This window comes from Monodelphis domestica, chromosome 2, assembly GCF_027887165.1.
Source record: "Monodelphis domestica isolate mMonDom1 chromosome 2, mMonDom1.pri, whole genome shotgun sequence".
Taxonomy (NCBI): Eukaryota; Metazoa; Chordata; class Mammalia; order Didelphimorphia; family Didelphidae; genus Monodelphis; species Monodelphis domestica.
Genome location: NC_077228.1, coordinates 477,565,854 through 477,582,604, shown reverse-complemented (window position 1 = coordinate 477,582,604; position 16,751 = coordinate 477,565,854). Strand labels below are relative to the sequence as shown.

Here is a 16,751-nt window from a genome sequence, read left to right as displayed (position 1 = left end):
GGTAACTTTGGGGAGAGCAGTTTCAGTTGAGTATTGAGGAAAGAAAGCAAACAGCAGGGAGTTAAAAAGAAAGGAAGAGAAGTAGAGGCACCAAATGAGGACAGCTTTTTCATAAGAGTTTGGCTGATAGAAAGCCAGACCTGGAGATGGGAGGTCACAGGTTCAAATCTGGTCTCATATACTTCCTATGTGATCCTGTGCAAGTCACTTAACTCCAATTGCATAGCCCTTATTGCTCTTCTGCCTTGAAACCGCTAAGTAGTATCAGAAAGATATAAGGTATGGATTAAAAAACAAAATAAAACACAAGTTTGGCTGAGAAAGGGGAATGGGGGGAGGGGAGATATGGGAAGATAATTAGAAGAGGTAGTGCAATATAGTGAGGGCTTTTAAAGGATAAGACTTGGATGTTATCTATAGGTAATAAAAAAAAAAGGAGCCAGAATACAAGTAAACTATTTCCTTCTAATGTATTGTTTTCCTAGATCTAATTGCTCTACTAAAGAATTAAATATGTAACTATATCCTATTAACCAGTAAGATCAAAACAACTTTATTTGCAAGAGAAAGAACTATTTCTTTTTCCCCTGTGATTTCCATTTCTTAGTCATCTAGCTCTATTGGCCAAAACAGACAGATTAGGGCATACTATGGGAGTGAATACCTTATGACTCTCCTTTTCTACAGGGTTTCTGCTCCCTTTGGCTGCTTTGAAAATGCAATTACTTGCATACTTATTAGGATGATCCTCTTCAAGGGGCAGGTTTCTAGAATATTTTTTCAAAACCCTGCTTCAAGATTAAACTCATTCACTTTAAAAAATATTTTAAAACACACTTGAAGAGAACAATCACTACTTGCCAGGTACTAGGAATATGATCACAAAAGTGACACAGTTCCTGCCCTCAAGGACCTTACATTCTACTAGAAAGATAACTCATCTATAGCGAGCATCTCATAGTCATCTTAAAAGTCTCCTTGGGAATTTAGGGAAGGTTTCTTCTGGTAAGGGAATCCTGCTGGAGAGGTCAGTTTTGGCATAATCCTAACTGGAAGGGAGCTGGGCATTATTATTAATGGCTATAGCTATATATTGTGAAGATGGGATTAACAAATCACCAGAAGAGTATATATACCCCATTTACACTTGAAAGGGGGAGGTCTATAGCCCACATGTACTGAAAATGGGTGACAAATCAGAATCTACTGACTGTCCCCTGGGCAGTTCTAAGAAAATTTATAGACTATAATTAGTTCACATGAAGTGGAGAAAGGCACAATAAGAATTAGGGTGACCTTGGACAAATTAACCAGAGTTAATTTAATTAAACAGCTGACCAATTTGATTCAAAAAGTCAATGTGTATTTAAACAAACCCTAGGATAAATTTCTTCTCAGTCTTTCCCAATGTCCTACCAGGACTTATTTTTTTTAGGATTTTTTTTTTCTTGGTCCTATCTCCCCAGGTCAGAAACAATAGTGAAGCCATCATGAAGTCCTAGGGTAATATTTTAAGTGTTTTCCAGAAGTAATGTATTGCCTAAATAATGACAAAAGATAGAAATTTTAGACCATAGGTTACTAAACATATTTGAAGGCAGAATAAAGAGGGAGCTGGGGGAAGAGTGTAAAACCATACTCAGCTAGGGCTGGGCTTGCCTAGAAAAAAAGTATAAATAAAACATAAAATTTGGAATCCTTTCAAATTGCTACAGAATTCACTAGTTCACTCTAAAATGGATTGCCTTTGAACTAAGAAAATTATGAAATTTTAATTAGAAGATATTCCAGTAATGAGTCAGTTAAATGAAATTAAATGAGTATGTTAAAGTCCAAAAATCAGTATTACAGGTTTATTATCCTTTTCATTAAGACAAAATAACTCTTGGATATAAGCCATTTTGTAAGGGACATTGTTTAAAAGTAGCAATTGAATAGCTGACCATTTTTTCAAAGCAGCCAAGTATTAGATTTAAATACAGAAAGAGAATGCATTAAATTTTTATTAAGTGATATGAAAAATAAGACATAAAGCAAGTAGGATCTCATATATATATAGGATTAAAAAAACATTTTGATATAAAAATGCACCGTTTTCTTAGGAAATGTGCCTTTAGAAGTCATAGAAAGGGGGAAAAATCTAAGACATATTTCCTATCCAAAGAAAGATCCTTTAAGAATTAACTGTTACCATATTAATGATCAAAGGTTATGAATGGTTAAGTCTCAAAGAAAGAAATTCAAACTATCAATAGTCATAATGTTCCAAATCACTCATTAAAGAAACACAAAAACTCTGAGTCCTATCTCAGAGCTATCATTGGGAAAGATAAAGGAGAAAATGACACTGAAAGGGTTATTGGAACACAAGTACACAACACTATTTGTTATAATTTGTACAGCCATTCTGGATAACAATTTAAAATTTTATGATGCGAAAGTCACTAAACTGTGCATACTCTTTGCCCCAGCAATAATACCACTACTCATTCTGTAATCCAAAAATGAAAGAAAGTGAAAAAAGACCCACAAACACAAAAATATTTCTAGTAACTATTTTTGATGTAGGGGAAAAAAAAGGAAAACAAAGGGGTGCCCATCAGTTAGGGAATAACTAAAAGAATGATGGTATCCAAATAGAATATTATTGCACAATAAGAAACAACAAAAAGGACAGTTTCAGATAAAACCAGGAAGACTTGGAAGAACTGATCAGTGAGCAGAACTAGGAGAGCAATTTATACAATGACTATTATATTAGAGAGAAAAACAACTTTGAAAGACTTAAAGAATTCTGGTCAATGCAATGACTAACCACAATTCCAAAGGACCAATAAAGAAGCAGGTCACTCACTCACTGAGAGAGGGATACTCAACTCATGATGTAGAATAAGACATATTTTTGAATATGGGACATCTATGGATATGTTTTGTTTAATTATATTTATTTATTATGAGGAGTTATTCTTTTATTTTTTTACATGGGGGAGGATAGGAAGGGAGAGGAAAGCTAGTGACAGTCTTTGCCAAAAAGAAGAAACAAAAAAAGGGCTACTGAAGCATTTTGAAAAATGAAGATGAAGAGAACAGAAGGCCAGTAGGATACAAGTAGGACAGTTTGAAAAAGTAGGACAGTTTGAAAAAGTGACATATTGAATTTATAATACTTAAAAAAGAAAATTTTACATAAGAGATTTATGGTTTCATATATCTTATTTCTATTCTACTTTTGTATATGGAAATTATTTTCTTTGTGTTCATTGTTTTTTTTTTTAGATTTTTGCTAGTAGAGTTCACAATTACAGTTCTTTAACTTATATGCAATTCATAATTGGGAAATAATAGAAAGTGCACTTGGTTTAGTTTTAGTGGTACTTTATAATTCCTGTTCAATTCAAGTGATATAATTAAGGAGACTCATCTAATTATAAAAAGCTACTTCTTCTGGATCACTACTCCAGAAATTGAAAAAGATAAATTCAATCATAAGGATGATTATGACTATTATAACTAACTTCAGTACTAAGTGTTCTTTTTCAGTAAAGCCAGGCTGGCCCTATTCAAAATACTGATGTTGAAAAAATTCTTTGATTTAATTCAATATAATGTTTTACCAAATATGTAATATATGCTAATCACATTTATTATTACAATGCTGTTATGATTTGAAAGTACATTAGTACCTCCTTTGGGTGGTATATGCTTCTGAGAAATTAATATCCAATATGGCTAATTTGGACTTGGGTCTTGGATAGGATGGCTAGGAAACACTATAAAGACCATCATGAGGCACACACAGAGAAAGGAATATAAATACACAATTCATAATTATACAACTGACTGAATAATAATGTAGAAAACACATGATCTCATTATGCTAGTTAACTACAACAAATTCAATTAAGTAGTGGAAAATGCAGTTTTATAGGTTCTAGCATAATAATATGTAAAGATGGACTAGAACTTTAAGATGTACTCTATTTCTGATAAAAGGTGAGCCAAGCCCTGGCCCTGCCAATTACTAATTAACTGTAAGACTTTGGGCAAGCCCCTTCACTTTACCTTTCTAAGATTTGGTTTTGTCCTCTATAAAACAATTTCCATGTCTGTAAAATGAGAGAACTTGCTTTAACAGCTTAGTTGTAGAAAAGAGTTGAGAGAGGAACTCTTTTTCTTTCAGTAAAGGGGTGAGGAGGGTTAAAAGTACAGATGTTACATACATTGTTGTAGTCCTGTGTTCATTGGTTTTGCTTACTGTCATTCTTTGTTTCAAGGGCTTATTTGGTGATGGAGAAAAAAGATATTCATAAATGAATGTGATATCAAGAAAGTTTATTTCTTTTAAGTAAAGAGAAAAGATGAGGTCGAACAAGAAAATCTTCCAATCTGTGAGCAAGGAGCCTTGGAGTCCACTAAAGTTACTCAGCAAAATTAAAAACAACAACAACAAAAAAACCCCAACACTTTTAAAGTGACCATAAATAAATGATATTAATTTGTCACCATCTGTTTAATGTATTTAATGCACCTTATATGTACATATATGCTTTAACACCTAATGGCTCTGGGTAAATCTAAAGAGATCAGTTTTGTAGAACTAGTCAACTGTATTACATAATTTCATCTGAACCAATTCTCATAGAGTATCATTTAGAAAAGTATGCCATTTTTACATATTATTATGCTAGAAGAGGATAGTATGAATTGTGGATTTTTAATTTCTTATATGATTACTAAAGAACTATGGTAGCATGAACAGAAGGTATTTGGCATAAATGGCTGACATCTGCCTACTGTTCATCTCTTAGAAGACAGTTTTAAAAACATTTAATATTCAGAGTTAAAACCTCACAAGGAAAACACTGAAGGGAGAAGAAAAGGGTCCACAGCTTGTTTACAAAGTAAAAGATCTAATAAACAGATGTGCACATTAGCTTCCTGGACACTCCCCAAACTCACATGTACTTAACCACAGCTACACGTGAAAGCTAAAAAGAATTATATTTTAACCATTAGCAAATAAATAGACCAAAAATACAAAAACCAAAAATTTAACCCCCAAATAGGGGATCCTGAAAAAATACATAACTCCTAAAACTCTCACTAAAGTATCTCTAATCAGGCCCCTACACTCAGGAGGGAGGATATCTAGATAGAGAAACCTAGGGTAACTGATGAATATTTGTTAAGTATAGCTCTTAACTCTAAATTCAATTCAACTACCCATTTTTTCATTTAACTTTCTCAGTGTTGTGCTAGAGTTTGTCTTTGGCCGGTTTTAGACTTTGGCTGGAGCTACTAGTTAATTTTTCCAAGATGAGCACTGGAAATTGTCAAGCACTACAAATCAGGGCTTGATTTATTAATAATTGATTTATTGTTGATTTGTTGACTGTCTAAATGTAAAGTAATGAAGAAAATGTTAATAGTGAAGATTAAACTTAAAAAGGTGTTCTTGACTTCTTTCCTTCTTCCCCAGCTGATTGTTAAATATTAATCAGCTCACACTTTATCTCATCTATTCATGACTATATATTCCAAGAAATCTGAGGCCTACTTACTTTTTTAGATTGGCATGAATATAAGAAGTTCTAGTTCCTTTTGTTTACCTCGGTATGAAACAATACAACCCTTTACATCTGTGGGCCATCTGTTAGTCCAACTATGACTGGATAAGGTGGATTTCTTGGGAGCTATATGTGTGACATCATTTCCCTAAGCTACATAAAACTCAGGGACCCATAAAATGGCCATGGAGATATTCGTCAATTAATCTGGTAGAGAAATGAATGTGAAATGTTTTTTTCAAACCACAGCCTCAACTAGTATAAATAAACTTAGAAAGAAACATCTGGGGGCAGCTAGGTAGCACAGTAGAAAGAAAGCCAGACCTGGAGTTGGGAGGAACTGAGTTCAAATCTAGATTCAAACACTTCCTGTGTGACCCTGGGCAAATCATTTAACCCTAATTGCCAAGTACTTACTGTTCTTCTGCCTTGGAAACAACACTTGTGTCAATTCTAAGACAGAAGGTGGGGGTTTTAAAAAACTGTCTCTGAAGATAGTTGGTTAACATAATGTTTCCATTTATTAGAAAGATCATCAAAAAACTAATGCAGAAGGGAAATAACAAACTGGGAAACAATCTTCGATTACAAAAACCTCTGACAAAGGTCTAATTACTCAAATTTATAAAGAGCTAAACCAGTTGTACAAAAAACCAAGCCATTCTCCAATTGATAAATGGGCAAGGCACATGAATAGGCAATTTTCAGTTAAAGAAATCAAAACTATTAATAAGCACATGAAAAAGTGCTCTAAATCTCTAATAATCAGAGAAATACAAATCAAAACAACTCTGAGGTATCACCTCACACCTAGCAGATTGGCTAACATGACAGCAAAGGAAAGTAATGAATGCTGGAGGGGATGTGGCAAAGTTGGGACATTAATTCATTGCTGGTGGAGTTGTGAATTGATCCAACCATTCTGGAGGGCAATTTGGAACTATGCCCAAAGGACACTAAAAGACTGTCTGCCCTTTGATCCAGCCATAACACTGCTGGGATAAGGAAAAGGACATGTAGAGAAGTGTTCATAGCTGTGCTCTTTGTGGTGGCAAAAAATTGGAAAATGAGGGGCTGCCCTTCAATTGGGGAATGGCTGAGCAAATTGTGGTATATGTTGGTGATGGAATACTATTGTGCTCAAAGGAATAGTGCAGTGGAGTAGTTCCATGGGGACTGGAACGGCCTCCAAGAATTGGTGCAGGGTGAGAGGAGCGGAGCCAGGGGAACATTGTACACAGAGACTGATACACTGTGGTACAGCCGAATGTGATGGACTTCTCCATTGGTGGCAATGCAGTGATCCTAAACAACCTGGAGGAATCTAAGAGAGGGACCACTATCCACATTTAGAGGAAACACTGTGGGAGTAAAAGCACGGAAGAAAAACAACTGCTTGAATACCTGGGTCGAAGGGATATGGTTGGGGATGTAGACTCTAAATGAACATCCTAGTGCAAACAACATCATTGAATGAAATAGGGTCTGATCAAGGACACAAGTAATACTCAATGAAATTATGCGTCGGCTGCGAGAAGGGTGGGTGGAAGGGAGGGAGGGAGGGAAATAAAGTGAGTACTGTAACCAAAAAAAGTAAAATAAAAATAAAATAAACAAAACAAAAAATAAAATAAAATAAAAAGAGCAAAAAAGAGAAAGATCATTAAATTATATTCGTATATAATCTCATAATTATTAGATTATATAATTGCAAGTTAGAGGATAGGAGGTAAACTTATGATTTCATTGGTATAAAGAATGTCCAGGATGAGGAAACTTCTACCAATGAAGGAGAGAACCTTCTTTGCAATTATAGTCTAGAGCAGTGATGGTGAACCTATGGCACAGGTGCCAAGGATGGCAGACAGAGCACTCTCTGTGGGCACATGGCTAACCTCCCCCCCCAATCTGGTTTGTTACTAGAAAGGGAGAAGGACTTGGGCAGAACTACTTTCCTACCCATCTCCATAATGCCTAATGACAATTTTTTCACATCCCCCACTCCTCCTCCCAGCAGCCCAGTGGGAGTACTTCCTCTCTCCCCTGTGTGGGATAAAGGGGGGGCATAGCATGTGGTCTCTTGGGGACCCCCAGCATGGCACTCAGTGGGTGGTGGTGGTAAGGTGGGGGAAGGGCCTGGCACTTCATATCTAAAAGGTTCACCATCACTGGTCTAAAATGGTCCAGAGTAGAAGTGTCAAGCATAGGGCCCACCCATAACAGAGTGAAATGTAATTCAGAAATATTTAACAAAATAAAACATATAACAGAGCATAAACAGATCATATTAATATTTTTTCTAGGTTACAGTACCCCCAGGGATCCTTATGTAAGATTAAGTACCCCTTCTTTTCTCTTGGTATTTGATACCCTTGGTCTTGAGCACTGGGTGGTGATATGGGTCACCATCAGCCATTATGTACTAGAGGCAGGACTTGAGACTTGGCATTCCTTTCTTCAAGGCCATCTTTCTATTAATTACTTATAAGCTTCCTTTCAACTATATGTTATCAACATGAAAAAATGAATTAACTGCACCTGCTTTTTCCTGAATCCAGGAGACATTAAAAAGGGCACTGCTTAGAGTAACTTTTCAATGTTTTCAGGAAGTTCTCTAGGATTTCAGTTGTAGAACAGATGTTGATCTGCATTAATAAAGGGAATTCCCTTACCTGGGGCCCTTTAAAACAATGAAATCATAAGTCTTATAAAAAAAAATCAATCCCCAAATCACAAATGCCTTTCCGTCTTTATTTTTCATATGAACTAATACTTAATAATATTTGAAAATATATCTTTTTAGGAGAAAAATAACCCTCTGAAATTAGTTAGCATTACCTAATATTCATTACATGGATCAAGGAAATACTTGCAAGGTAATTTTAATCAAGGAAACTCCCCTAGAAATGTACTACTTAATGATCTACTCAAATATTCAGTAGGCTGAAATCTACAACTACCACCAGGCAGAGATCAGGGGAGGGCATGCTTAAGAGACAGAAGTGGTTCAGAGAGAACCCCAATCCTTCCTCATCCACCTCCATCTCCAATATTCTCTACTTCAACAGGAATGGCTTTGACAACTTTTGGCGCAGCCCCATTCACTTGCTGCCCATTCCAAAGAAGCTTTCTCAGTTTTCGAACTAGGGTTTCAGAGCCCAGATGGATGTATAGAACTACAGACTCTACAATGTGACACAAGGAGAATTACTACTTGTATGTATAACATTTTCTTTTTTTTTTTTTAAACCTTCACCTTCCATCTTAGAATCAATACTGGGTATTGGTTCTAAGGCAGAAGAGTGGTAAGGGCTAGGCAATGGGGGTTAAGTGACTTGCCCAGGGTCACACAGCTAGGAAGTGTCTGAGGTCAAATTTGAACCCAGGACCTCCCATTTCGGTCTGACTCTCAATCCACTGAGCCACCCAGCTGCCCCCAGTATGTAGAACATTTTAAAGTTTTGTAAAGCACTTTCCTCACTACAACATTGTAAAGTAGGAAGTATTACTAGCCATATTTTACTGAGGGGGAAACTGAGGCTTACTAAAAGTACTGTGTAATTCCCACAAGCTGGGAAATTACATAGTGCTGGTTTTTATGGGGGCTGGGACCAAGAGTCAGGCACCAAATGACATTGGCCTGAGGCCCAGTCCAAGGCCAGCAGTACTTCTCTGGACACCTGGCTCCCTCCAATGAACAGCCATCAGGGAAATTCCATTAGTTCTTGCCTGTGTAGACCTTGACTTTTTCTCTATAAATATCCTATCCAGGGGCAGTTGGGTGGCTCAGTGGATTGGGAGTTGGGCCTAGAGATGGGAGGTCCTAGGTTCAAATCCTCAGACACTTCCTAGTGTGACCCTGGGCAAGTAACCCCATCGTCTAGTCCTTACACTCTTCTGCCCTGGAACCAATACATAGTATTGATTCTAAGCCAAAAGGTAAGGGTTTAAAATAAAAAAAAATATATACACACACACACACACACACACACACACACATATATATCCTATCCCCCAGTACTCCAGGGAAGGCAGCTCCACTTCCATCAGCTCAGGCCACCTCTCCCTGATAACTCCAGTAAAAGCTTTGCCTGAGATGAATAGAGCTCATATGACAAAATTCTGGGGTGAGAGTGAACTCCTCACACAGCAGTTTGTATGCATTCTAGAACTTCACTAAAAGGTGGAGGACATTTCCTGAGATGGCCCTTTTGTGTTCTCCTCTAATACTTCACTGACATCACTCCCCACAGTCTCTTTTATTCTGGTCCAGCCCTCTTCATGTACCTCTGGCTTTTTATCTTCCCCAGCAGATGGTCTCCACCATTATTAACCCTGTCCTCTATCTCCTCTTTCCTTTCCTGCTGCTTAAATATGCCACCATCTCTCCTATCCTTAAAAAATGCTCATTCCAGATTAGTACCATGTCTGCTAGCCACTATTGTGTAGCTGTCCTTCCTTTCTCAGCTAAACTGGAAAGAGTAAGCTACACCCCAATGCTTTTACTTCCTTTCTGCTCACTCTTCAAAACCCTCTGCAATATTTCTGACCTCAAATGAAACTGTTTTTTCCAAAGTGACCCAATACTGTCATACCTGCCAAACCAAATGGCCATTTCTCAGTCCTTGTCCTTCTTGACTTTACAGCAATACCACACTTCCTTCCTAGGTATTTTTTCCTCATTGAGTTCTCCTGACACTGTTCCTTGTGGTTCTTCTACCAGCCTCTTTGCTAAGTATCTGCTCATATCATTCTCATCGACAGGGTTTCCCAATCCCCCTGGCCCTCCTCAGTTTTCCAGCTAAACCCTCCTGCTAGTGATTATAAGCACAACTATCATCTTTAGGCAGATGATTAGTAGTCTATGCAGATGACTGCATCTATTTATCTAGTTCTAGCCACCCATAAGAGTAATAGTCCCTACTCCTCATTTCACCAGTCTTAGAATCTCTCTGTGGGCCATCAACCTCCTTTCACCCCCCACCCAAATTGGAAAGTTGAGCTTTTTGCCCTATTTTATAGGGGCCAATCCCTACAGGTATCTTCTCCAAATCCCTTCAACAGGCTCCCAAGTGAGTACACTTTGGTCATCCCTCTTCCAATCTCTCTTTTTAAAATCTGCTCCTCTCTCTTATTTTGTCCTCCCCCATTAAAAATTTAAGTTTCTGAGTGTAGTAAATGTTTTGTTTGCTGGTTTCTAAAAAGTATTTTATCATTCTATCAAAGTGGATTTTCCATAGGGATCTCAAACTCCAAAACAGAATCTTTTCTCCCAAACCACCTCTCTTCTAAACTTACCTATTCCTATGAAGGGTACCACCATCTTTTCATTCATCCAGGGTCCCAACACACTTATCATCCTCAAATCCTCACCCTAGATCATCCCACATTTCCATTCAGTTGCCAAACCTTTTCATTTCTTTTTCTACAACATCTCTTGTATTCATCCTCTTCTCTTTATTTACCTAGTCATCACCTCTTGAGTGGCCTACTGCAATAGTCTTCTAATTGGGAATTTCTCAAGTCTCACATCATTCCAACTCATCCATTCCATTGCCAAAGTGAAAATTCACTTAAGCCTAGGCTTAATCATGTCAACCTCCCAATCAAAGTTCAATGTGTACCTGCTACCACTAGAGAAAATATAAATTCTTCTGTTGCTCATTTAAATCCCTTCACAACCTGGCACCATTGTATATTTCTAATTTTTTAACATGACTCTGGCCTGCTTGTTATTTGTCACACACAACACCTTTTCTCTCATTTCCAGGCCTTTGCACTGTCAGTCCCCCATGCTCCCCATTATAATCATTGGCTCCTCAAATCCTGGGCTATCTTTAAGAATCAGTTCAAGAGGTACCCCTGCACAGTTGTCTCTTAAATTTCCAGCTTCTAGGAATGCATCCTATTATATATAATTATGTAAATGTTGTCTCTCTGATTAGAAGGTAGGTTCTAGGAGGACAGGAACTGGTTTTGCTTTTATCTGTATCCCTAGTTCTTAGAGAAGTACCTGGAATATAATCAATTCTTAATAAGTATTTGTTGATTTTATCAAAAACTTCTGATAATTATCCTGCTTGCAATACTTTGTAGAAAACAATGTTCTAAGAACAGAAGACCGAGACTATCAAGGGAAATAATGAAAAAAAAAAGTGAAGGATGGGGGTCTAGCAGTACCAGATCTTAAACTATACTATAAAGCAGTGGTCATCAAAACAATATGGTACTGACTAAGAGACAGAAGGATGGACCAATGGAATAGACTTGTAAATGACCTCAGCAAGCAAGTGTTTGATAAACCCAAAGATCTCAGCTTTTGGGACAAGAACTCACCATTTGACAAAAACTGCTGGGAAAATTGGAAAACAGTATGGGAAAAAAATAGGTTTAGATCAACATCTTACACACCTTATACCAAGATAAATCCAAAATGGGTAAATGACTTAAATATAAAGAGTGAAATCATAAATAAATTAGGGAACATAGATTAGTATACCTGTCAGATCTGTGGGAAAGGAAGGAATTTAAGACCAAGTGAGAGATAAAGAACTTACAAAATGTAAAATTAATGATTTGTTTACATAAATTAAAAAGGTTTTGTACAAACAAAACCAATGCAAACAAAAATTAGAAGGAAAGCAACAAACTTGGAAAAATTTTTTATAACAAAACTCTCTGACAAAGGTTTAATTTCCCAAATATATAAGGAACTAAGTCAAATTTACAAAAAATTAAACCATTCCCCAATTGACAAAAGGTCAAGGGATATGAATAGGCAGTTTTCACATGAAAAAATCAAAACTATCAACAAAAACATGAAAAAGTGTTCTAAATCCCTCCTGATTAGAGGAATGCAAATTAAAACAACTCTGAGGTACCATCTCATACCTAGCAGATTGGCTAATATGACAGCAATGGGATACTAACGCATTGCTGGTGGAGTTGTGAAATGATCCAATCATTCTGGAGGACAATTTGGAACTATGCCCACAGGGCTTTTTTAAAAAGTCTTTTGACTACCTGCCAATTGATCCAGTCATACCACTGCTAGGTTTGTACTACAAAGAGATAATAAGGGAAAAGACTTGTATAAAAATATTCATAGCCACATTCTTTGTGGTGGCAAAAAATTGGAAAATGAGGGGGTGTCTATTGATTGGGGAATGGCTGAACAGATTGTGGTATCTGATGGTGATGGAATACTAATTATGCTAAAAAGAATGATGAACTGGAGGAATTCCATGTAAACTGGAAAGACCTCCAGGAATTGATACAGAGCGAAAGAAATAGAACCAGGAGAGCATTGTACACAGAGACTGATACATTATGGTACAATCAAATGCAACAGGTTTTCCTACCAGGAGCAATGCAATGACCCAGGATAATCCCAAGACACTATCCACATCCAGAGAAAGAACTGTGGGGGTAGAAATGCAGAAGAAAAGCATATGGTTGGTCACATGGTTTGATGGGGATAAGATTGGGATATTGGCTTTAAAAGATCATTCTACTGCAAATATGAATAACATGGAAATAGTTTTTTAACAATGATACAGTGGAATTGCTTGTCAGCTCTGGGAGGAGAGGGAAGAAGGGGGCGATAATCATGAATCTTGTAAACATAGAAAAATATTCTACATAAATTAAAAAAAGAAAATAATTTTATAAATGCAAAGATAGGTACAGAGTACAGTGATTGTACAACACCCATGTTCAAAAATTCACTTATAAATTGGTTGTTTAGAGTTTTGAAAGCATTTCCCCAAAGAAATCATTCTAAAAATGAAGATTTGGTTCTAGACTAGTCCAGTTTAAATTCTATTTAATCTATGATAAAGCTGAAATACTATATATTAGCAATTAAAATTAGTAGAAAAATGATTTTGTTGCAGCACTAGGAAATAGAAAATGAACAATATAAAATAAGAAATATTTGACTTAACTTCAGTACTTTTTTTTTTAGGAAACCAGGTTTAATTAGGAATTATTCTGTAATAATTCTAAAAGGGGGTAAAGAAATCATATTTTCTCAAGATAACATGACAAAAATTAGGAGAGGAGACCACTGCTTAATAGAATTCAAATAGAAATACTTCTGTTATTTAATACCCATTTTGCACATATGGAAACTAAAAATTGGACAACAGTCAGATGACTTACATCAGGTCACATAGGCAGCAAAACACCAGAACCAAGATTTAAATCTAGGTCCTGACTCCAAACCATGACCTCTTTCCACTATAGAAAGAAGATATGTTTTCCTCCATGAAGAGGAGATTGCTTAAGGTTAAAATAAAAACTGATCTTTGAAGACAAATTAAAAATAGAACACACAAAGGAAAAATGGAGAGGGTGTGTGTCTAGGCATAATCATAAAAGATAATATATCTAGAACTGGAAGAGATCTCAGATGACATCTAATTTGATTCCTTCATTTTATTAATGATTCAAATGTAGACAAATGACTTGCCCAAGGTCATATGGGTAGTAAACATAAAAAAATAAGCTGATTAGGAAGAAAGTGTGTTTAAAACTGTCAAGCTTTAGCCAGAAGGTGGCAGCACAGCCTATTCTTCTAGCTGGATGAAAGGGGAGGGGGGTGGGGAGAGGGAGAGAGAGAGGTATCTTGGATGGATGTGGGTAGCAGGAGGAAGTATAGAGTGCCACATGTCAGATACTTCAGTCTTAGAACACTGTGAGGTTAATTGATTTGCCCAGAGTCACAATAAGTATGTGTGAGGAGCACTTAAATACAGGTCTTACATAGCTTCAAGTTCAGCTCTTCATCCATTCTACAAATTTTTACAAGTAAAGGAAAACTAAATCTTTTTGGACCAAACCCAGTGTTCTGCTACGTAGCACAGTGAATAGAGAGCCAGTGAGGAAGACTTGGGTTTAAATCTGGCCTGGAAACTTCTAAGCTCTGTGACCTAGGGCAAATCACCTGACCCCAATTACATAGCCCTTACCACTCTTTTGCCTTAGAGTCAATGGATTCTAAGACAGAAAGTAAGACTTTAAAAGACTAGTGTTTAAAGAAAAATAAACAGTTGCTGTTAATTGTTCTTCCCAAGCTGAAGAACAAAGATTCATTCTTTAGTACAGTGTTTTCTAATAAAGAAACCTCACCTAGGCAGTTGGTTGATTTATCAACTAGGTGCTTCTCTATCTCTTTCAAATCTGGAAATTCTTCAGACTTTTAAAAGCATATTGCTTCACTCCACCCCACAATCAAATAATAATGGTTCATTCTCTAAAAGCACACAACAGGATTAGGCTCACTATGCAACAAGTCTAGGAAATAGAAAATTCAGAACTGTAAAGGACTAAAGACTCAAAGAGTTCTATTAATAAACCTTTCAAAGCCTTTCAAAGTTGATCAGTATTAGTGAATAATTTAAAAAGTAGCTGTAGGATAAAAGAATGCAATAAAAATTGTTGCCACTTCTGTGAGGATATCTTTGACTCAAACATAGACTGGGTTTTTCACATTTCCTGAGCTTACAAATCCACAATACCACCCAAACACACACAACACAAAAATTCAATTATGATTATTACCAGTGGTCAAAGTTTAGACAGGCCTTTGGATTTCCAGGCAGACTTTAAAGCAGGGGGAACAGAAAACAGCATTACAAGCCCCATCAAGTTGGGAACCATGCTTTGACTTTACTACATAATGCATAAACATGCCATGTACTCCATGGGCCTTGGGTAAATTGACTACCTACTCATGTCAAGCTGGTCTCCAGGGAAAGGGGAATTTCAGTTGCTGAGTGCTTTTGACAGAAGTGGAGTGGGTGGGAAAGTAATAAGCATTTAAATGGTGCCTACTTTCAGCCAGGCACTAAGTCCAGTGTTTCACCAAATATTTTCTCATGTCAGTTAGGTGTGTTATTATTCCCATTTTACAGGAAATTGAGGCAAACAAATATTAAGTGACTTGCCAAGGGTCACACTGTCTGAATGTCAAGGTCTGAGGCTATATTTGAACTCAAGTCCTCCTGACTCCGGGAACAGTTTTCCATTCCACCACCAGGGTCAGTAATTGAGATTTTGTATCATGTAACTCTCTTGGGTGAAGGACAAGGAAAGAAGAAGGATAACAAGCATCTCTCTTGGTAGTACAAGTAGCTGCTTGTAAAGGAGAGAGCATAAGCTTGGAAAAGGACTTGGAAAAAAAGGAGCAAAAAAAGTGTATAAAAACAGCTTCTAAGGGAGAAGGAGGCTCTCTGGAGATTGGGTGAGGAAGGGAGCAGAGAGAGAAAGGAGGGGAAAAGAGCAAGAAGAAAGAGTGGGAGGAAAGCAGAGAGGTTAGGGAGGAAAGGAAAAAGGGTAGGGATCAGGGAGGAAAGATAGAGAGAAAGGAAGGGAGAAAAAGGAAGGGAAGGAGGAAGTCAGGAAAGAAGAGAAGGAAAGAAAGGAAAACAGAAAAGGGAAGAATGGAAGGAAGGGAAAAAGGAAAGAAAAGAGGGAGGGAAGAAAGAAGGAGCAAAGGAAGGGGAAGAGGAAGCAAGGAGGGAAGCGGGAGGTAGGAAAAGAGAAAGGTAGGGAGGAGAGAGGAAAGAACCACAAAAGGAAGGAAGGAAAGGAAAAAGGATCAGGGAAGAAAAGAACGGAAGGAGAAAGGGAGGAATGAAGGAGGGGGATGGAAGGAGGAAAGGAACGAAGGAGGGGAGGGAAGCAAGCAAGCAAGGAAGGGAAGGAGTAAGGAAAGAAGGAAGGAAGGAAGGAAAGAAGGAAGGAAGGAAGGAAGAAGTAAAGGAAGGAGAGGATGAAGGGTGGGAGCAGGGAGGAAGGGAGGGGTCACCTGGAAGACTCGGCGCAGAAGCTGCCCCCGTCCAGCAGCCGCATCTTGCAGAAGAGGATTCCGTTGACAAAGGGCACCGAGGAGAGCTCCTCCAGCTCAAAGTCCACCTTAAACTTGAACTTCTTCTTCTTCATCATCATGAAAGCCATTCGCCGGGAAGCCAGGCGGGGTGTCGGCGGGGAGGGGGCGCGCCAGGGGCGGCTCAGGCGCCCCCTCAGCGCCCGGGATCCTCCTCTCAGCCCCGACCCATGGTTGCCAGCTCCTCGAGCCCGGAGTGGGGCTGGAGGAGGAGCGGCCGCCCCTCGCCTCCGCCTCCCGGGCCGCTGGAGCTGCGGAGGCGCTCGGGGCGGACGGGCCCCGGGGAGGCGCCC

The 16,751-nt window shown here is 37.9% G+C and overlaps 1 protein-coding gene across 4 annotated transcripts in view; it reads right to left on the bottom strand.

Annotated features, from left to right (window-relative positions):
- Nucleotides 1-16,534, bottom strand: part of EEIG2 (EEIG family member 2) — a 76,768-nt gene extending 60,234 nt beyond the window's left edge. For all 4 annotated transcript variants that reach the window (XM_001381882.5, XM_056819159.1, XM_056819158.1 and 1 more), the window contains exon 1: nucleotides 16,381-16,534. In XM_001381882.5, the coding sequence (XP_001381919.2) occupies nucleotides 16,381-16,529 (149 nt within the window). In that variant the 5' untranslated portion in view covers nucleotides 16,530-16,534. The remainder of the gene's footprint in view (nucleotides 1-16,380) is intronic.
- Between the last annotated feature and the right edge of the window lie 217 nt (nucleotides 16,535-16,751).